Source organism: Lepidochelys olivacea (genome assembly GCF_965140295.1).
Source record: "Lepidochelys olivacea isolate rLepOli2 genome assembly, chromosome: 3".
In the NCBI taxonomy this organism is placed as follows: domain Eukaryota; kingdom Metazoa; phylum Chordata; order Testudines; family Cheloniidae; genus Lepidochelys; species Lepidochelys olivacea.
This window is the reverse complement of record NC_140413.1, coordinates 151,635,829-151,658,088: the sequence shown is the minus strand read 5'-3', so window position 1 is coordinate 151,658,088 and position 22,260 is coordinate 151,635,829. Positions and strand designations below refer to the sequence as shown.

General features: G+C 41.4%; 1 protein-coding gene across 1 annotated transcript in view; it reads right to left on the bottom strand.

The window, feature by feature from the left end:
• DNAH8 (dynein axonemal heavy chain 8) overlaps positions 1–22,260 on the bottom strand; it is a 589,186-nt gene that overhangs the window by 319,377 nt on the left and 247,549 nt on the right. The window contains exons 29-33 of the mRNA XM_084624647.1: positions 21,424–21,659; positions 17,782–17,886; positions 17,080–17,193; positions 14,154–14,216; positions 7,961–8,061 (exon numbers count right to left, since the gene is read on the bottom strand). Of these exons, the coding sequence (XP_084480773.1) occupies positions 7,961–8,061; positions 14,154–14,216; positions 17,080–17,193; positions 17,782–17,886; positions 21,424–21,659 (619 nt within the window). The remainder of the gene's footprint in view (positions 1–7,960; positions 8,062–14,153; positions 14,217–17,079; positions 17,194–17,781; positions 17,887–21,423; positions 21,660–22,260) is intronic.

The following is a 22,260-nucleotide window of genomic DNA, read 5'->3' as shown; positions in this document are numbered from 1 at the left end:
AGCAGGTTTACAAACATAATTTCAAGATGGTCTGGAAGGATGCATGATGCTAGGATCTTTTGAAACTCAGTACTATTTTTAAATTAATGGAGAAAGGGCAATTTGCTCCCTGTGGACATTAATGGTGTGGAGATTGCTCTGGTTATCCTGGAAGACCCATCTTATCCTCTGCTGCCCTGGTTAATGAAGCCATTCAAAGGCCACTTGTGTAATGGAATGATAAGCTGTATTATACTGTTGGGCCACTAGGTGGCATTGTGGCAACATACCTTATTTGAGCCATACAGGCAGAACATTAAAGGCTCTTGTATCTGGTGTGAATCTTGCTCAGAAGACAGTTCTGTAGTCAGTCTATTTCTGGTTGAGGAGCATGACATGGTGTCAGAAGTAAACAAGTACCCAAGGAGAACAAAAAAGAGGAAAAAAGCAACAAAGGTTGCAAACAGAAGGGAAAAAAAGCAACAAAGGTGTCCACTAAGATATTCTGTACACCCAGCAGGCTACTGATATAATGATGCTGTGCCGAATGCATCAATTCTACAATTTCATTGCCTCTGCAGAAAGGGATGGTGATCTCACTCCTCCCTGGTGCTTATGTAGAACATTCATGCTATGTTGTCTGTCATGACCTTTATATGTTCGTCATTGATCAAAAATGGTAGGAAATGTGCACAAGCATTCCTGACCAGTCTGAGCTCCAATAGGTGGATACGGAGCATTGATTCTATGCGGGACCATTTGCCCTGAATTGTGTGACTGTCTAGATGAGCTTCCAAGCCCAGTAAAGATGTGTCTGTTATCAGTTTCAATGTTGGAGGTGGCTGTGTGAAGGGGACCCCTATGCAGACATTCTGAGGATCTTTCCACCACTCGAGAGAGTCTTTGACTGTTGACAGTAGTTTGTTTATTCAATGTGTCTCTGTTTGGTGTGTATACCGTTTTGAGCTATGCTTGAAGGCAATGCATGTGAAGTGTCATGTGACTTATCACAAGTGTGCCTGCCACCATGTGCCCAAGTAGTTGAAGGCAATTTCTGGCCGAGATCTGGGAGTTGGTCTGAATGGTATCTATTAAGACAGTTAGAGTGTTGAATCTGTGTAGTGGGAGGAAGGCTTTGGCCTTCACCGCATCGAGATAGGCTCCTATGAATTCCAGATGGTGTCCAGGAGTCAAAGTCAATTTTTGAGTGTTCAGCTGTAGTCCCCATTGTGTGAATACATTTATAGTCTTTTGCATGGCCACTGGGTGTCATCAAAGGATCATGCCTTGAGTAGGTAGTCATCTAGATACAGGTACATCATGTTTCCTGATTTGTGAAGGTGGGCCGCTACCACAGATAGGACCTTCAAGAACACGCTGGGTGCAGGTGACAGGCTGAATGGAAGTACTCTGTAATGAAAATGGTCTTGACCAAAAGTGTACCTGAGGAACCTTCTGTTGAATCACAATGTGAAAATAAGCATCTTTGTAGGTCAAGGACTGAGAAGCAGTCTCCCTGGTCTAGAGATGGAATTATTGCTGGTAGTGTAACCATCTTTGTGCCTTTCCATATTTGTTTAGTGCTCTCAGATTGAGAATGGACCTCCATCCTCTGTTTTTTCCCCAATATTGGGAAGTATTTGTAATAGAAACCCTTCCATCTGTGTTCATTTGGAACTGGTTCTATAGCACCAAGGTTTAGGAGATGATTTATTTCCTGACATAATAGGCTCTCATGAGGAGGGTCCCTGAAGAGGGTGGGGAGGGAGGATGGGTAGGAGGGAGGGAGACAAAATGGATTGAATAACCATTGGAGATGATCTCCAGTACCCATTTGTCTGATGTTATCTTTTCCCAGTTTTGTTGAAAAAGAACAAGGCAGTGTCCAAAGGGATGTAGATGGTTCGAGTTTTGCAGCAATTGATGATGGCAGTGGTTCTTTGGGACCTCAATCAAAGTATCAAAACTGATGTTTCAACATTGAGGGCTGTACACTTGAAGTTTGGGGAACCATCGGCTTTCATTTCTGCACCTGTTGTCTTCTGCTGGGGTTTGTATTGTCTCTGAGGTGGAGGAAACTGGGCTGGTCAGGATCTTTGTGATGTCTGTGACTTACTGTATTGTCTTTTTTGTGCCGCTGTGTAGCTCCCCAAAGAGCATAATGTGGCTCTTCAGTCCTTCAGTGTGTGTAGTGAGGCATCTGTCTTTTCTGCAAAGAGTTTGGATTCTTTGAATGGAAGGTCCTCCACGGTCATTTGGACTTCTCTTGGGAGAATGGAAAGGTGAAACCAGGAAGCTCTCCTCATCACTACTGCCATTGATATGGAGCAGGCAGCTGTGTCTCCAGCGTCTAATGTAGTCTGTAGTGCTGTCCTTGCCAGAAACTGGCTCTTGGCAATGATGGCTTGGAATTGTTCTCTTTGATCATTTGGGAGATGTTTAATAAAGGCATTAAGTTTTCCATAATTGATATAATATTTCACCATAGAGCCTGGTAATTAGCAATCCGAAATGGTAGGGTTGCTGATGAATATGACTTCCTGCCAAATAAGGCCAGTCATTATCAGTTCTTGTAGTAGGGTGTTGATTTAGCATGGTGCTGTTTGCCATGTGTGTTTACAGTATATACAATAAGGGAATTTGGGGGTGGTTGGGAAAATAAAAAGTCCACAATCACTGAGGGGACATAATATTTTTGTCTGCCCTTTTACATGTGGGAGTTATCATGGCCAGAGTTTGCCAGATGACCTTGGCTGGGTCTAGTTGAGCCTTGTTGATCAGGAATGCAATACGTGCTGGTGAGGATGTGTGGAGGATGTCCATCATCTTGTTTTGCAACTCCTTTACTTCTTCAAGGCAGATCTGAAGTGTCTCTGCCACTCTCCTAGTGAGGTCTAAAAATTGTTCAAAGTTATGTGCCGTAGATGGTGGAGGAGGCATCACAGCTTCACCTGGAGTGGATGATGAAATGTTTATTGCTCGAGTAATTTCTTGATCAAGCCTTGCCTCTTGCTTCTCAAAGGTCTCCTCTTGGGGATCAGGGAGTCTAGAAATGGAAGCTGAGGAAGATCATCTTACTCTAATCCTATGGGAGACACTTGAGGTCCTAGAGGACTGGTGTCTATAGGCTACCCATGAGTCCCAGTACAGCCACTGGAATGGTGTGAAGGGCCTGGGTGATGGTACACAAAAATATCCATACCAAATGGGTGGGCCTTGTCAGTCCTGTCATGGTTCTAGGTGACTGGTCCCTTAGCATTGCCCTGGGAAACTTTGCACTTAGACCGAAGATAAGTTATCATTGTCCTCTTCCTTTTCACTTGATAGAGGCTGGTGGTGAGTGTCCTAGTACCACAGGGAATTCCAGAGACCGAGATGTGGTCAGTACTGCACCGCACCACCGATACCAAGCAGCAGGGATTCGAGTTTCTCTGAAACCAAGAGGTGCTTGGAGAAACGAAATTCCTGTGGTACTGCCATGGTAATTGGTACCAACAAAGTTTGTCTAGAATGGCCAATGAGTATCAAGGAGTCAGTGGTAGCTGTAGTCTTTTGTCTGATGATCAGCCAGAAGAGGTCTCTGATTGAAGTGATCAGTACCACGGCTTTCCTTGCCTCCAGAGGTGCCGTTTTAGAAGAGGTATTCTGGTCTCTACCACTTCTCTTGTCAGATGGTACTGATGCTACTGAGCTGTGCCCCTCTGGTTTTTAGGCTTAGTGCTGGTACTGGTAGTTGAGGAGCCTAATGTCTCATGGGTACTGCGCTGCAGCTCTGTTGGTACCAAGGTCACTGATTTTGCCAGGGATCTCTTTCTCCTGGTCAATTCTTCAATCTGAGAATAGCTCTCTTTTCTGAGCTTTTGTGAGAGGAATCAGTAGATTTCCTCTTTGATGCCACCAGAGTATGATGTGCCATGGACGTTGATGGTTGCATCGGGGATTGTTGCTCTGGGGGAGTCCAAGGACTAGGGTCAGTGGCTGGTCTCAGAGAACTCTCCATCATCAGGAGCCTCAGCTTCAGTTCACAGCTCTTTCTTGTCCTTGCCTTCAATTTTTGACAGAAGGTACACTTCTCTGGTATATGAGCCTCTCCTAAGTATATATTTTGGAAATGATAAGAATGTAGAAACTTTAAGGAGTTGTAATGGAATGCTGAACTGTACTATACTGTTCAGCCACTAGGAGATACTGTGCATAAAAACCAGCTAACTACCTTTTGTAACTGTTGTTCTTCAAGATGTGTTGCTCATGTCAATTCCATTCTAGGTGTGTGTGTGTGTGTGTTCTCACATGCGCGGCCGTCAGAGATTTTTGCCTTAGTGGTACTCATAGGGTCAGCTGTGGTGCTCTCTAGAGTGCCGCAATCATGCTGTGGTATATCAGGCACAGTCGGCCCATGCCCTTTCAGTTCCTTCTTGCTGACAACTATGACAGAGGGGCAGCAGGGTGGGTAATGGAGTGGACACGAGCAACACATCTCAAAGAACAACAGTTACAAAAGGCAGATAACTGTTTTTTCTTCTTTGAGTGTTTGCTCATGTCGATTCCATTCTAGGTGACTCACAAGCAGTATCAATGGAGGTGGTCTTGGAGTTCACCGTCATGCAGCTTGCAGCACTGCTCTGCCAAAGCCAGCGTCATCTCATGCCTGCTGGATCAGTGCGTAGTGCAATGCAAACGTATGAACAGACGACCAGGTGGCGGCCCGACAAACTCTTGGATCAGAACCTGAGCAAGGAAGGCTGCAGAGGATGCCTGCACTCTAGCGGTAAGAAGAAACTGAGAGGGCATGGGCTGGCAGCACCTGATATACTGCAGCATGAGTTCACCAGGCAGGACAGATGTGGGGAGGAAAAAGGAACATAGGTAGATAGGTCATGGTGTAGGCTTCAAAATGGTCGATAATCAGGGCTTTAACATGAGACAGGTCAGTTTTTTGGCATGAGCAGTTTCTATTTTGAAAACATGTATTGGTGGGGGGCAGGAGGAGGCCAAATGTATGGGATGAAGAAGGGAGTTGAGGAGGGGGCTGGAGACTCAGAAAGGCTCCTAGTTCATATCTGCCTAAAATGGCTGTGGCCATTAGGCTTCCGGAACAGAAGGTAGCATGGCAGTATAGCATAATAATAATAATAATAATAATACATTTTAAAAACAGTTAGATACGTGACAAGTTTTCCTCAATAGGATGTGCCTCCTCAACCCTGGCCTGTTTTTCAGGCTAGAAACTGGCTAGGAATCACGCTCAGTTCCTGCAGGGCAGGAATCAGGGTCACTTTCTACCTGGCAACAAAGTTCTGACTCCTGAACACATCTTGGCTTGCTGGGGACAGCTTTTCAGGAGGCTCCTCATGTTCATCCTCCAATGACTCTTGCTGCTCATCCTTGGAGTGGGGCAGGAAAGGGGGAGGTAAGTTTCAGTAGTGGTGTAATGCAGGGGTCGGCAACCTTCGGCATGCGGCCCATCAGGGTAATCCGCTGGTGGGCCGCAAGACATTTTGTTTACATTGACCACCCGCAGGAACAGCCCCACGCAGCTCCCAGTGGCCGCGGTTCGCCGTTCCCGGCCAATGGGAGCTGCGGGAAGCGGTGGTCAGCACATAATGTCGCATGGCCCACCAGCAAATTACCCTGATGTGCTGCCTGCCGGAGATTGCCGACTTCTGGTGTAATGGATCAAAATTGTGTCCAGCTCCTCAAAAATAGACAGATCACATTTCCACTGCTGGACTTTTCCTGGTATCCTTGGTTTTAATGTACATTCTCCTGGGCTGTTTGGTCTTTATTCTGCATTGGTGGGTGATCTGGTTCTGGTGCCTTGCAGACATCTGCTTAGCAATGTACATAAAATCTTCTTTATTCCAGTGCCTGGCCACAAGAGCTTCCTGCATTGATGCTTCTTCCCAGATTGTGGATAAGATCGAGCGTCTCAGTATAGCTCCAGGCAGCTGCTCAAGTAATGTTGTAAGGCAATCTGACAGCAATGCAGATACTTTTGAATTAAGGAGCAAATGGGGACATCCAGCCAACTTGACACCAGAGCAGTGGAGGGCACACAGGTATATGGACAAACCAGTGATGGTCACCCACAAAGCAGCATGGGATAGCAATTGGAGGACGGCCAAAGTAGTGCGCAGCTGCAGTGCATGAACATAAACAATAGACTGAACTAACACAATTCTTATCAAACTTAGTTCACTTTGAAAGAGGACTCCAGAGTTTGATAAATGCAGTTAGTGCATCACAATGAATGGTGTTTGTGCATGAAAGTGTTTTCAAACCATATTAGCTCAACTCAACCCAGTTTAACCCCCCTGTGTAGACAAGCCTGTATTGCCCACATTTTAGTTTTTATTTGAAGATGCCTTTTTATTTGAAGATGCATTTCCCTCCTGAAATGGTTTAAGTTGGAGGAAATGCTTAACTGGTTTGTACAGAAAGGCCAGATAAATGAACTTCTGACCAAAAAGCTGTGGAATATGAGAGGCAGGGGGATGCCCAAGACTATCAAATTATAGAATAATGCTTGAATAGGTATAGCAGAAATGGATTTAGCAGGGGACAATGGGTTTGACATGAGTTTGCAAGATTATATTAATAAAATTTCTAATTAATTTTGGGATGCCTTTGTATAGGCATTGTATCATGGACCAGAATGATTGTTGCTTTTTATATAGCTGAGGTTGGACAACCGTTAGAATACTGTATATAGTTCTGGCTGTCTCAATACCAGAAAGTTTTCAATAAATTGGATGGAATTCATAGAATATTAACAAAAATTATTAAAAAGCTGGAGGACTGAAATATTTATATTTAGTATTTAAATGATATCATACCAATACATTTATCTAGGTAGAGTAACCCAAATAAAAACAAAATACCTTGCTCTCATATTATTCCAGTATAAAGGAATGAGTAAATAGAAGACAATACAATACAATATTGTACAAATATCAAATAGGCAAACACATAGAGAAATGAGTGAGTTCATACCCACTATATATATACTCACTCATTATATACTATAATTAGAATTCTATGAAAGGCCAACTTTTTAGAACAATTATATGAATAAGGGTAAACTTTTAAAATTTCTGGACCTGATCTTTCAAAGGAGCTATGCTGATTCACACTTGCTGAGGATCTGATCCTCTGTATTTTGATACAGGATCAAAGTTAAAGTTGTTTCGATGTTAAATGGTCTGTGTATATGTACTGAGTGTTAAAAATAGTGGCAGAATTGTTTGCCTAACTTTAGTTTTCAGTTGCTATGGTTTTTAATACTTTGGGGTTTTCCAGATACGTTTAACGGTGTATCTTTTCTTCAATTGCACAATCCTACCTGCAAGTTAACAAAGATTCTGTGTTCTAATCTCCCTTTGTGGATTGTTTTGCTTTTTTTAATTTAGCCTACAGCTGCAAAAACCTCTGTGAGCCATCCAGAGGAAGCTTGAATACTGTTCAACTGTTTCTGAGACAGGCATGCAAATTTTTTTCCTGGAGTACATGTAATACTTATATCATTTCCCCAGTTACACCAATTCCCCAAACCCTCAGATTGTCTCCATCTCTGAATCCCCAGCTAGTCCCTGCTGCTTGGCTCCAGATGCTGGTCATTCCTCACTCCCCAACTGAAACACCACTTCCTGGCTCCAGTCAGTACCACTTTAGAGCCCAATTGCAGTTTTTACTTCCAGCGAGTCCCACTTCATGGACAGAGCACCCAGTCAGCCATGACTCTGCAGTTCCAACTCCATTCTAATTCCAGACCACAGCTGGTCTTCACCTTCCTTCCTATACCTCAGTTTTTTCTCCTCCCTCTGCTAAGAGTTGCAGGCACCCTGCTCTTTTATACCACATAAGGTCTGCCAGAAATGATGGGATAAGTACATATTCTTTTGTACAAATGCCCTTTTTCAATTCACTACAGCATTTCTAAAGTACTTAACATATTCTTGAAGATAGCTCTATTTTCCATTACCTGATTTTATGTAAAACTTCATAGTCTGTGACAGGTAATCCAAACAGCTGTTCACCAGATGAATAAGTGACAAATTTCCGCCAGAGTTCATCAAAATTGGCCTGATCAAATTAAAATTTAAAAATGCAAACAGGATATACATTTGGTAACTAAGAGATCCTCTAATTATCATAAACTGCTGTCCAATTATAAAGCTATCTTAAGTCTGCAGTATGTATACAAAGAAATATCTAATAACATCTTTTGGTCTCCAAAGGACATACATTTGATTTTAAATCCTGTTCAATTTCTACCTACAGTGGGGAATGTTTTTTCTAGTGTCAACAAGGAATGCCACAATAGCAGCAGATTACAATTGAACAGATTTTTTTAAAACACTGTCTCATTTAATATTACATATGCTCCAGCTAAACAGAGAAAATGTGCACAACAAAGATCTGAAGGAATATTTTATAAAAAAGGATGCGCACTTAAAGCCACATTATATTATCCAGTCAGGAGAAATTAAACATTGTATTAGCTGGTGTGGACACAACTAGAAAAAACCATTAAATAGAGACAGAATTATATAACTTGTCAAGCAAAGAGTACTGCCAGAAGATTGGTAAAAAGCAAATATAGAATCAATTTTAAAAAAGGAAGGATAAGTGATTCTGACAATTACCATTCCACAAGTATAGAGAATTGAAAAATATTTGTATTACTTTTTATAACTAACATACGCCTTTCAGTTTATCTGGGTGATATTACCGTGCCTGAATGCGTAGTTAGATCAAGAGGGGCTGTAGAGAAGGAAAGTAGAAAAGGATAACCCATAGCCTAGATAAGAAGCATCCCCTCACACACAATAGTTACGTTTATAGCCATGAAGAGGGACTTCTCAGCTCCAACCCTGGCAATGTGACTGTTTGCCAAAGCTGAGAATCTGAACATCAAAACATTGGTCTATTAAAAGACATGCCCTACAGAGAAGGAGGGGTGGGGGGAGTTTTCAGCAGCTGCAGGTTGACCCAGATACACGGACTGGGAGTGAGGGATCTGCAGCAGACAAACTGTAATTTGGTCCTCAAGAGAAGAGCGGACACTGAGGCAAACCCATGTCCACCTAGGGGCTTGAAGGGAATGCCAAGCACAGGTAACACAGTATACACAGAGATCTGTTATTTTAAATTTTTTTCTCTGAGTGATGTGAATCTTTTAGCAAATAAACCATACTTTTTTTGAAGAAACTGCTTCTGTCTCACTGCATATTGTTGCTTTTCACAGGCTCCTGAAGGAAAACTCTTGCAAAGTGCCAGGGATTGCTAATAAATAACACAGTTGGCAATAGAGTCAGGTATCAGGTTTTCAGCTGGAACTCCCGGTCGAAAAGGGAACCTGGCAGCGTCCAGACAGCTGTGCTCTAAGTCCGGTTACTTGTAGTAACCGGCCTCTTCCACTGAGGGGGCAGGAAGAGCAGCAGCTGTGGCTGGAGCCACGAGGAGCTGCTCTCTGCTCCCAGACCTGCTGAGGATCCAGCAGTGTCTGGAGAGACGCGAGTGCCGTGACCTGGCTGGGTCACTTGATGGTGAGCTGGATTCCGGGACTCCAACAAGCGGAGCAAGAAAGGGGGGGTACTCAGAGCAGGGATGGGGGACAACAGCCCAGGCACCTGCAAGAGGGGTGGAGAGGGCGGCAACAGCCCAGGCAACAGGTGTTCCAGAAGAGGTGGGGCAGGGAGAGGGGCGACAGCATGCAGGGCAGCAAGGGGGCAAGCAACAGGTGGGGAGGGGCAGCGGTAGCAGGCGGGCAATATACAGGGCAAGGAGGGGGGAACAGGCAAAGCTGCACATGGGGCAAGGAGGCAGCAGAGAGCCTGGGCTGCCCAGCCGCTCTCTGCAGTTGGATTGCTTTGCTGACCCGGCAAGAAAGTCCCGTGGCTCATGGGCCCTGCCCCCTGTCACCATATTCCAGCTCACGAGCCACACCGAAAAAGTGGCCTTGACTCATTTATAGCTCCACAAAGGCCAAGCACACTTGGCTCCTAAAGCTGGCTGAGCCCCGTACAGGGCCTGTGCTCACCAGGCTGCTTTGTGTCCACACTTAGCGTCCCAGGGACCAAGCCACCAGGCAGGGGAAAGCTCCCTGAAAGGCAGACCCCAGCCCAAGGATGGCATGTAAGCATCTGTAGGGAATTGATTTCCTGGGGAGCAGGATTGCAGTCTAGGAGCAGGATACTTTGGAAGGGCATAGGTCACACACGTGCTGGAAAGGGAGTTTGGGCCAGTGGTTACAGCAGAGGGACTGAGAGATAGGACTCCTGGGTTCTAATCCCAGCTCTGTTACAGACTTGCTGGGTGACCCTGAGCAAATCATGTGCTGCTCCGTGCCTCAGTTTCCCCTTCCATAAGAGGATGGCAATATCCACTTCCATTTACAGTGTACTTTGAGATCCCTGGCAGTGAAGCACTAGATCTGTGCTAAGCATTACTGTGACGAGTGGCTGGATCATGGCTCAGAGCCCACTTGCTCCATGCAATTTTCCAGTAAGGTTCTCAGAAGTCTGGGTGGAGCTCTGAGGGTCCCCAGGGAACTGGGAAATGAATAGGAGGGCTTAGTCCCATTGCTAGTGAGGCAAAAATTCCCATTGTTATTGCCTCCTAAACCAACCCCATCCAAGGCAGCCTCAGTGGAGAGGCCACCATGAAGGGGCCCCCCAGGCATTTTATACACTGGGAGTGACCATCCAAGATAGGGATGGCGTCCCTGCATGTAGTGCACCGCTTAAATCCTGGGGAGCCAGGCATATTAGCATCAGCTGGAGGATGACACGAACAAGAGGGAACTTTTTTTTTTTTTAGGGATGAACTTATCAAGTAACTAGAGTGCTAAACTAAGGGAAAAGAGTATGTAGAATGAGTAAGAGAAAAAGTTTTTAACGAGTCTGCTGAGCTCTGAATCCAGCCAGGGACGGTAGAGAAGGAACAGAGGAGATCGGCCGTGAATGCACACTATTAAGACAAGACTGGAATGTAAGGCAGGCTCTGCGCATGCGCAACCGGTATGGGTGCTGTAAAAATCTCCGAACGACGGCGCAGGGGCGCACTGACACCTGCAGTGGAGCACCCACAGGGACATCTCTCAAAGAAGAACTATCAGTTGCATACATACAAAATGGGAAATGATGGCCTAGGAAGGAGTAATGCGGAAAGGGATCTGGGGGTCATAGTGTATCACAAGCTAAATATGAGTCAACAGTGTAACGCTGTTGCAAAAAAAGCAAACATCATTCTGGGATGTATTAGCAGGAGTATTGTAAGCAAGACATGAGAAGTAATTCTTCTGCTCTACTCCACAGTGATTAGGCCTCAGCTGGAGTATTGTGGCACCACATTTCAGGAAGGATGTGGACAAATTGAAGAAAGTCCAGAGAAGAGCAACAAAAATGAATAGAGGTCTAGAAAACATGACCTATGAGGGAAGATTGAAAAAACTGGGTTTGTTTAGTCTGGAGAAGAGAAGACAGAGGGGATGTGATAACAGTTTTCAAGTACATAAAAGGTTGTTACAAGGAAGAGGGAGAAAAGTTGTTCTTCTTAACCTCTGAGGATAGGACAAGAAGCAATGGGCTTAAATTGCAGCCAGGGCAGTTTAGGTTGGACATTAGGAAAAAATTCCAAACTGTCAGAGTGGTTAAGCACTGGAATAAATTGCCTAGGGAGATTCTGGAATCTCCATCATTGGGGATTTTTAAGAGCAGGTTGGACAAACACCTGTCAGGGATGGTCTAGATAATACTTAGTCCTGCCTTGAGTGCACGGCACTGGACTAGATGACCTTGAGGTCCCTTCCAGTTCTATGATTCTATGCTCTACCTTGGGTTTTGTGAGGGGCAAGGCCAGATGGCTATAGAAAAGTAGTGGGAGATAGATATATTAGTTCCAGGCTAAACAAATCCCTGGTACCAGGATAAGTGAAATGGCAGCTGCTCCAGGTCAATTAAGACACCTGGGGCCAATTAAGAACTTTCCAGAAGGCAGGGAGAAGGCTAGGTTGATTGGAACACCTGAAGCCAATCAGGGGCTGGCTGAAACTAGTTAAAGCCTCTCAGTTAGTCAGGTGGGTGTGCATGTCAGGAGCTGTGGGAGGAAGTTGTGCTGTTGGAGAGGCTGAGTAGTACACACCATATCAGGCACAAGGAAGGAGGCCCTGAGGTAAGGGTGAAGTGGAGCTTGAGGAAGTGAGGGCTGCTGTGGGGAAAGTAGCCCAGGGAATTGTACATGTTATGTTTCTAAAAGGTCAGCTACCATAACTGATACTATTAGGGTCCTGGGCTAGAGCCCGGAGTAGAGGGTGGGCCCGGGCTCCCCCCCCCCAAACCTTTGCCCCCTGATTAATCACTGAGACTGGGAGACAACAGAGACCATGCAAAGAAGGATAACTTCTCCTCACCTCCCTCGCTGGCTTATGATGAAAATGGCTTAGTAGACTGTGGCCCTTGTCTCTAGAGAGAGAAGGGTTATGTGCAGGGTCACAGTGAGCCTCTGAGGCTAGCGAAATCTGCCAGGAAACGCGGGACCCACGGAGGCAAGGACAGAGCTTTGTCACAGTTTATGCAAATGGTATTGCACAGATCAGATCAAATCAAACAATAAAATCTCACCTTCATTTTCCTGTGTACTATGTTACCAGGCTCTAATTTAATTATAAGTCAATGGGGGATATTAAGTGAAATCAGGAAAAGCTCAATACAATTGTACATTGAAAGAGAAAGAATGTTAAAAGGCTGAGTATGCACTAACTATGCTCCTTTCCTGAGCCAGAGTCTGACCGCTGTGCCCCAATTTGGCAGGCAGGCAGGCTCTGCATCAGCTCCTCCCAGCCCGGCTCTGCAGGCAGCAGGTGAGTCCCAGAAGACGGGGGAATGAGCAGGGTGTGTGTGTGTGGAAAGCGAGCGATGGGGGAGAGGGGGGAGAAGAAGAGTGAGTGGGGGCGGGGCCTCAGGAGAAAAGGTGGGGCAAGGGTTCAGTTTTCAGCTTCTAGATAGTTGGCAACCCTAGCTGGCAACCAGGGTGTTGTAAGCTGGAGGCCAGTCAGAGAGTGGTTGCTTAGCAGGATCCCTCCTCAAAGAGAAGTTGATGAATGGGCCTACCACTTGAAAGGGATAAATCAAGGGACTTATAAAGGGTCTCACAAAGGACAGCCTGTCTACTGATTATCACAATAACTATAACTTATTTCCTTAGAAAAATAATTGAATCAATATTATGGCAAAAAAGTTAAATATTTAGCATATAACCAATGAACAACAAACTTGGCCAAACAAAAATCACTCAACCTATAGTAAGTACGATACCATCACTGTGATATTTGAGCCTTGATTGCATTATTTGACAGCACAACAAATGTAGACAGAAGAAGTAAGAGTGGCCAACATAATACACTTGAATTTTACAAAAGCATTAAATATAGTGGGCCTCTACCTTGTAGAGTCATTTGTATCTGTGCAGACTGAACATAAAGCATTACTCTTCCAATCTGGAAGCACATTATGTGCAATTTGCATTCACTCTTCACAGACACAAATGACTATACAAAATACAGGGCAGTGGAGTAGCAGGTACAGTTTCTCAAAATATTAGTTTCAAAATTACCATAATTCAAGCAGACATGGATAGGAACACTGTTGCATAAACCAAAAATTGGTTTTAGGAAACTATCAAACTCAGCAGCAAGTGTCTAATGAGGAAAAAAAGATTAAAGGGAGCTAGAGGTGTTGGTTTTGAAGAAAAGACATACGGCCATTTGACTGTGACTAACAGAATGAAGCAAAGGTACATACCAACTGTGTATCTTTGCTGCAGAAATCCATCCCTAAAATCCCCTGAGAATTTCTGTTTCTAATGCAGAAAATGTCTGTAGAAAACACACTGAACAAATTAAGTTCTTCTTCTTGTTGTTATTATTTGCATCACAGCAGTGTTTCAAGGTCCCAGTTGAACATAGGGCCCACAGTGCTAGGTGCTGTATAATCACACAGTAAGAGACAATCCCTGCTCTGAAGAGTTTATGATCTAAGTAATTTACAGTGTAATGCTCAAGCTTATCCATCAATTCCCGTGTTCCATAGATAGTAATGGATCTTTTTCTAAACTCACTTTGATTCACAACTATGACTCTCAATTTAACATTTCAAAAATTACTTTTTTCTTACCTGGAATATTTGTAACCTGTTGCTAGCTTCTTGTGGGGGTGTATTTGGAACCATGGGTCCTTCCTAAAGCAAACAAATTGTTAACAAAGTGAATATTAACTCTTCAAGTGTGTTAAGGCAAATTGTATATTTACAAACCATCAGCATGTACAAAATTGTTTAAATAGTCAAGGGATATATGTAAGGGGTATATGAATCACTGAAGTGTGTCCATAAATCCCACTAATGCCAAAAGAATTACAGAAGTGTATCAAAGGAAAAATATTTTAGATAAAATAGAAATTTCTGTAGTCTAATCAAATTTAGTATTAGTAGATAATATACTTTCAGGTTTTACATATTTTCATCCTGTCAAAAATAAAGCGAGAATGCCCAAAAAGTGACTTGAGGCAACTCTTTACTTTTATCAAAGGTACAATCAAAGTTACAGAATACCCAATCTGCCATGTATTGCTTTTCTTTTCACAGAGCTTACTTTCACTGGTATTTATAGAACTGCACATAATTTCTTGTTAAGTATAACTTGAGGTGTTAGGAGTGGAAGGGAGGAAGATAGAAAGATTAACATACCAGTAACTGTATTTCAAGTATATTGACTCTGTAGATCTGCATTATGGGATGCAAACCCATTGTGCCACAGAGCTTGGAATCACAAAAAAAAGCAGTGCCCATTAGGGCTGTGAAAGCATCCCCCATGACTGTTAAAGCAAAGAAACAAAGGGCTCTAGTGACACAACATCCTTCATTTTTTCCACTACTTAAATCCCACTTTTCTGAAGTTTGCAAGGAGAACAAAGAAGGCAATATATTCAAAGAGCTAGAATTATATTTCTCCTTTGAGACCCATCCATGAGACTGACGGTAAAATTTTCAAAAGCCCTTGCATGAAATCAGTGGGACATAGGCCCCTAAACAGAAATGTGTGAATAACTGACTTTTCCATTGTTGGTCATATCAAAAAACAAAACAAAAAATTGCTTCAGGTTGACGCAAATGAACATTTTTTTTTTTTACATTTTTCAGTGTACCAAAGTAGTAAAAAAAAATTGTTTCACCACAAGCAAAACATTTTGTTTGATCCAAAATGAAATATTTCATTCTGTTTTTAAGTTTTTCTAACCTTTTTAAAACAAAATTGAAGTAAATTTCTAAACAAAGGTAGTTTTGTTTCAAAAAATCATAACGTTTAATTCAGAACATTTCAAAAGAAATTGTTTTGATTTTTTCCAAATTTTATTTTCCTGACCAAAACAATTCAGCAAATTCAACAAAAATTCACAAAGCATTTTCATTGCCATGATCTGCATTTTTCATCTCAGAAAATGTTACTGCGATCTATTCCTAAGGCACTTAGGTGCTTTTGAAAATGTTACCGTCAGTAATATGAGAAAAAATGAGCTGATCATTAAGATCAATCATTTATAAAAGGTTTAGCGCCTGATCTTTAGTTAGTGAAAATCAGGGTAGCTTCACAAATGAAGCATAATTGCAGTCTCCACTGAACTTGCTAAAGGAGTCAGAAGCATCAGAAAATGCTTGGAGAGAATGCTGAGAAAATACCCTTAGCGATCGTTTCATGTTATCTGGAAGATGCTCCATCAAGACGTATCTAACTGTGCTCTGACTGAATAACGGGTATGCTAAGGAGGATTACCAGAACTGGGAAACCAATTAGTCTATGTTTGTCTGGGAGAGGGCTTGGAGGCTGGAAAATTCCTAAACAACAGAATTAAGAAGCCAGATGTTAATGCTAGGATTTATATACCCAGGAGAACTCACAGATTACACTCAGGAAGCTTGAGGCAAGGAGCAGAAGTGAACTGAGCATGCTTTCATAGAACAGAGAACTTTTTTGAGTATGGGACCAGCCAACATCAAAGGAAGCTGACCTGGAAGAGAGACAGAGGGACTCCAGGATTCGGAGGGGAAGCCATGAACTGCAGGAAGGGGATTCTGAACACCCTAGAAAGTCTGACCTAAACCCAGATCATGCTCCCGAGTGGTAATGAAAATGAAGTGAGGAAATGCGTGTAGGGATTTATTATTTATGACTGGATCTGTATAGCTTTTCTGCTATCTAAACCAAGGAGTAATTGTGTTTAGAAACCTTTGTTTGTGTTATATGCTTCACCTATCACATGTCCCTAAAGAGTTAAATTATAAGCCCAGAATGCCCATAAGGTTGGAGTTCTGGGAGATGGTGTGGTTAAACTACTGGGGAATCTGTGGGAGAGGAAAGGAGACACAACAGTAATCCTGGGGCAGAGGCTAGCTGGGCTGCAAAGATACATTTCCAAGAGGGGATAACAGAGAGTCTATGCACAGGAAGTGTGCCATTGAGACCAAGGAAAGAGGCAGTGCTGCAGCATGTTCAGACCAAGGGAAGCTTAAAGTACACGGGGCCCAGGGATGTGGGACCCAAACCCAGCAGCCGGGTGGGTGTCCAGGAACAAGAGCTGTCTGAAAATGCATATAGGCCTTTTTTATTTTATATCTTTGGGTGAAAGAATAAATAAAACTTTATTTTGAATAAATTGTTTTTGAGTCATATTAATCAGCTTGTTGGTCACAGGCTCCCAGAGAAAAGTCTTACAGGTGCTAAACTCAGTTTGGTCTGTCAGATAGACATGATTGAGAAATAGCAGGGCTGCAGCACAGAGATGAAGATTAGGAGTGGTAAAACTGCATGGTTCAACCCTCGAGAGAGATTAATGAAGGCGGGTTTATCATCTGAGGGGTACACTTAAGAAGGACTAAAAGGGATCTGAAGCACAGCTGACCTAGTAACTATGACAGAAGGTCTGTTGGGTTACCATGCCCTCAGGAACTCAGAGACAACTCAGCAGATCAAAATTTTGGCACCCAACTGCTGCAAGCCATATATTCCGAGGAACTGAACCACAAGCCCAACAGATAACTTAATTACCGTGTCATATGATGTGTCAAAGTTTGCCACATCTTCACGAAAAATTTCAACGGACTCTAACAGATTACTCTTAAATTTTGGCTGAACTTGAACCAACTCATCTTGAACACTGACCTAAAATATAAATGAATGTCCATTTATTAATAAATTATTGAAATAAAGTTATTTCTTTAAAAATAGTAATAAAGAAAGGGATGTCAATTCTATATAATCAAGTTGATTTGTTACATTAAAAAAACTACAGAAGCATTGGACAAAAAATAGCTTTTTATTCAGACAGCTAAATATAAAAACAATGTTTAAAAAAAATCCAAACAAAAAATCCAAACACCTTCAAGGCATTATTCTCTTACAAGATGCTGTAACTTCCTCATCTTTAGAAAATTCAGAGTGGTCAAAACAAACTAAACTTAACTAACTAGCTACACAACAAAACCTGGACATCGTTCATATTCAGAGATTTTTTTTAAAAAGCATTAGGGAAGAACAAAACAAAAGGATAGGATTCAGCTGCATTCTGACACTATGAAATGTGGGAAGTAACTTACTTCTCTCACTATCATTGTAAGAGGTGACCAATTCCTACACTGGCTACTCCTGGAGTAGTACAGTTTATGTATTAATCCCTTACTCTCATATAAGCCTAATGACTCATATTATCTTCTAATAAATAGTAGCAAAAGGACAGTTTCAGATACTTACAGCTTTGGTCTGTAATTTGTTAAAAGAATATCTAAGTGTATCAACTCCTTCTGATTCCTCTTTTGTCACCTCAACTTCAAATCTATTTAAAATACTATAGGCTTCCTATAAAAGAAGAAAAAATAATTTATTTGCAGGAATACAAAGTTTGTAAAATATACTTTAAAAGAATACAGCCAACTTAGTTTAGGCCCAAAATATACGTTTTGTTGGGTTTTTTTAAAAAAAGGGGTTTGGATGAAGAAGAGCCAGTCTCTGAGCACAACAGATACAGCTAATCTTGTAATGAGCAGAGCTATATGAAATATTAGAGGCAAATTTAGAAACACTAGACATTGTCTGTGTTAATGTTCACAGAACCACCTAAAATGTATTATTATATAACATGTTTTTCATGCTAATTACATTTTTTTCAAAGTAGATTATTAATTGTATACTATCTTGTATACTATCTATATTTTTTCAAAGTAGATTATTAATTGTATACTAAAAATTATAACCAACTAAAACAAATGGCTGAGTGAAGCATGTAAGTCATTTGCCTGCTGTTGTGTACTTGTAGCGTGTATTCACTACAGCTTACGACTGCCTGTGAATACATAGTTCTTTCTTTCCTGCAACCCTCTATGCTCGGAAACCTCTTCCTATCTCAGCCCAAGCCTACGCCATCTCTTCTTCTAAGTATTCCCTTAACCCACACTTCAGTAAGGCTTATGAAAACTAGTCCTCCCCTCAACAAAGCATTAATTAAATCAATGAGGGCGTAAGGGGGACAAAAATCAAACAAAAACATGGAACTAACAAGTAACTTGCTAATTATCATTACTCTATATCCTGGTTTTTATCACATTCCTGGTTTATATGTTTTCCACTTAGGGCACAATCCTGAAAATATTTATATTTAAAAGTGATGTACTCATGTCAGTAATCCCACTGACATGAGTGGAACTCAAATGTTAGGAAACTCTATAGCAGTGGTTCTCAAAGTTTTATATTGGTGACCCCTTTCACATAGCAAGCCTCTGAGTGCGACCCCCACTATAGATTTAAAACACTTTTTTTATATTTAGCACTATTATAAATGCTGGAGACGAAGCGGGGGGTGGGTGGAGGCTGACAGCTCGCGACCCCTCGTGTAATAATCTCGCAACCCCCTGAGGGCTCTTGACCCCCAGTTTGAGAACCACTGCTCTATAGTATATACTGTAAACACTTTGGGTCAGGACCTTATCCTTACACCCCTCTCTAAGTACGTAGGATACATATGGAGCTATTAAAATAAAATAAAATAAATATTCATCAGATTCAGTAACATTTTCCCTACACATCTATAACAACATGAATTGGCTATACTAGAAGATATGTTGAACACTGCTGCTACTATCAGAATTTATTATTGTACTAGAATCCCAAGAACTGGTAGACTGGATGTTGGTGCATGGTAGATTCCCACTAAGGAACAAGATGGCTTATACTTTCCTAAAACTACTGCTGTTGGTGAAGATACTGTTCCATGTCTCCACTTGTGCACATACTTCTCTTGTCTAAACTCTACCTATTCTTTTAATCTTGCTGTTGGTGGTATTTACAGCTTCTATTAGTGCTGCTAGCTTAAATTCATCAGGGAGCTGTGTGGATGAGACAACTTTTCTCACAGTAGATACGTTTTGGGCTGCTATAATAACAGAAATTCCATATCTGAAATAGATTAGAACTCATGGATAATGGATCATTAGAAAAGAATGTAAGAATCTTGGCCCACCAGGATGACACGAAGGACCATGAATGACTCAGTGATAAATGAGGGAGGGGGGAGCTTCCTTTTATGGACACCCAGCCAGCCAGTTAGCTATAAAACCCCTCTTGGTGCTCTTCTCTACTTGCTTTACCTGTAAAGGGTTAACAAGCCCACAGGTAAAAGGAAAGGAGTGGGCACCTGAACAAAAGAGCCAATGGGAGGGTTAGAACTTTTTAAAATGGGGAAAAAACTTCCCTTTGTCTGTGTGTTGTGGTTCTCTGGAAAAGAGGGGAACAGGGAGCAGTTATGCTGTGAGAAGCTTAAGGCCAGATATGGAAATCATCAAATCATATCTAGAACTACTTATTTAACAATGCAGATATGTAAGTAGATCAGGAATGTTTAGAAAGACACAATTAGGTTTATTTATGTTTTTTTCTTATTGGCTTGTAGACTCCTCTGTGCTAACCCCAAATGCTTTTTGTTTTGCTTGTAACCTTTAAGCTGGACCTCAGGAAGGTTATTCTTGATGTTTAATTTTTGTAAGTGGGTTTTTTAAATCTAGCAAAAGCCTAAGTGCCAAATGTATTTTCTTTCTTTTTGTTTTTTAATACAATTTACCTTTTTTAAGAACAGGATTGGATTTTTGGTGTCCTAAGAAGTTTGTGCATATGTTGTTTAATTAGCTGGGGGCAACAGCTAATTTCCTCTGTTTTCTTTCTCAGCTCTTCCCCGGAGCGGGGGTGAAAGGGCTTGAGGGTACCCCACAGGAAGGAATTCCCAAGTGCTCCATCAAGAATAACCTTCCCGAGGTTGCATTTGGGGGCAGCATATACCCATCCACGGTCAGAGAAAAGCTATAACCTTGGGAGGTTAATGCAGCCTGAAGTGGCCAGTATTAATTTTTTAGAATCCTTGCGGAACCCCACCTTCTGCACTCAAAGTGCCAGATTGGGGACTCAACCTTGACAGACTCGTATACCTAATTTGAAAAACAGACACAGCGTTTGTCTAAATTAGGAAAAACGGGGCTTGTCTAAATTAGGGAAATTTGCACCAGTGTAACTGCATCACTATGGTTACATTGGTACAAACCTCAAGTGTAGACACACTGTACTGGTGCAATACTAGGTTTTCACTGTGAACACAATATGCAATTATGCTAATGCAAATTTCCCTAATATAGAAAATTCTTATTACTCTTATTCTTTAATGTCAGTGACATCCAACATAGAGAACTACTGACATCAAAGAAAGCAATGAAAGAAAGATTCAGTCTATTTTATCTGACAAAATTACAACACCAGGTACACCACCAGGTGCACATTGAACTTTGTTACATTGGCATGTGCTTTTCCTGACTATGCCTTTGCCTTTATATTTGTTCTTTTTGTACTTTTATAATCATTTGAAATATTTAACCACTATCTTTCTGGTATCATGGTAGTATAACCAGTCTTCAGAATGGAGAATGTTAGCGTTTAGTCTTTTCCCTCCTTCCACAAAAGATGGACAAATTAAAAAAAAAAGAAATTAAAAGAACTGGGAAAACTAAAAGAACTTACACTAGAAAAATTATGCATATTCCTCTGACAATGTACTGTGACTTACTAAATGAAAAGTGGCTCTGTGCAGGGAATCTGGAAGGCAGAAAGATAAGATTGCAGAAGGCTCTATCTATGCATACAAAAAAGGGTAGGACTAGGATGGTGAGTATCAAGAACAACAGAAGTGTTGCGGCAGGGAGCTAAAAGGGAAGAAATAAGTATTTTGTTTCCCACCCCTCAAAGTGGAGACTGAAGGAACATATACTCATCATTAGGGTTCTCCAAGTTTATTTAAAAATCCCAAATTTTAAATAAATTATTTTATTTCAAAACAAAAAAAATTAAGAACTGTCTTACTTCAATAGGTCCTAAGGTCATATCCATTTGTATTTCATTATCACGTATGCTAGACAAAGCTTCCATTGCAAATCTGACATCATCTAAGTCACGAATAGGTCGAGATAATTTCTTCAAATATTCAGTTATAAATGATATCATGTCTGTCATTTTCTTCTTATATTCCTCATTTAAGTAACGACAGAGTAGCATCTTCCATGCTTTGGCTTCAATTGACAAAGCGAGTTTCAATGGTCCTGGTTTAAAAAACCCCAACACTTAATTGCATCTAAATTTTAATGCTCTGAAGACAACTACACTACTTATACAAAACAATCATGTGTATATCTTTAAAATAGAATTATAGTCAGAAAAATTACTATGTAAAGTGAATTGAATTACTTAATTCTATTGTTTCATAATCATTTAAAAGTTATTTCACTTAATCTCTGGTTGCTTTATAAATTTTATCAGCTTTAAAGCATCTTTATAAGTTTATCTCACTAAAAGAACAAATGTATAAGACAACTAACAGAAGGAGAAAATTATTCACTTATACTGCATCATTTCAAATTCACAGACAAGATCCTCTTTTCATGTAAAATTAGTATAGCTTAATTAAAGTCAATGGAGCTAAACTGATTTACATCATCTGAGAATTTGGCATCTTGGGCCTGTACTCCTTTATATGACTGCATCTGGAATATGCCACAACTAAAATTTTGAATTGTTATATCATATCATAAGCAGATAATACACACACACCCAAAAGAGAAGCAGAGGAGCCAACGACTCTTTCTATTACTGGTTATTTTTGGAACAATAAGAATTTCAACAAACAACATTTCTGAACTCTAG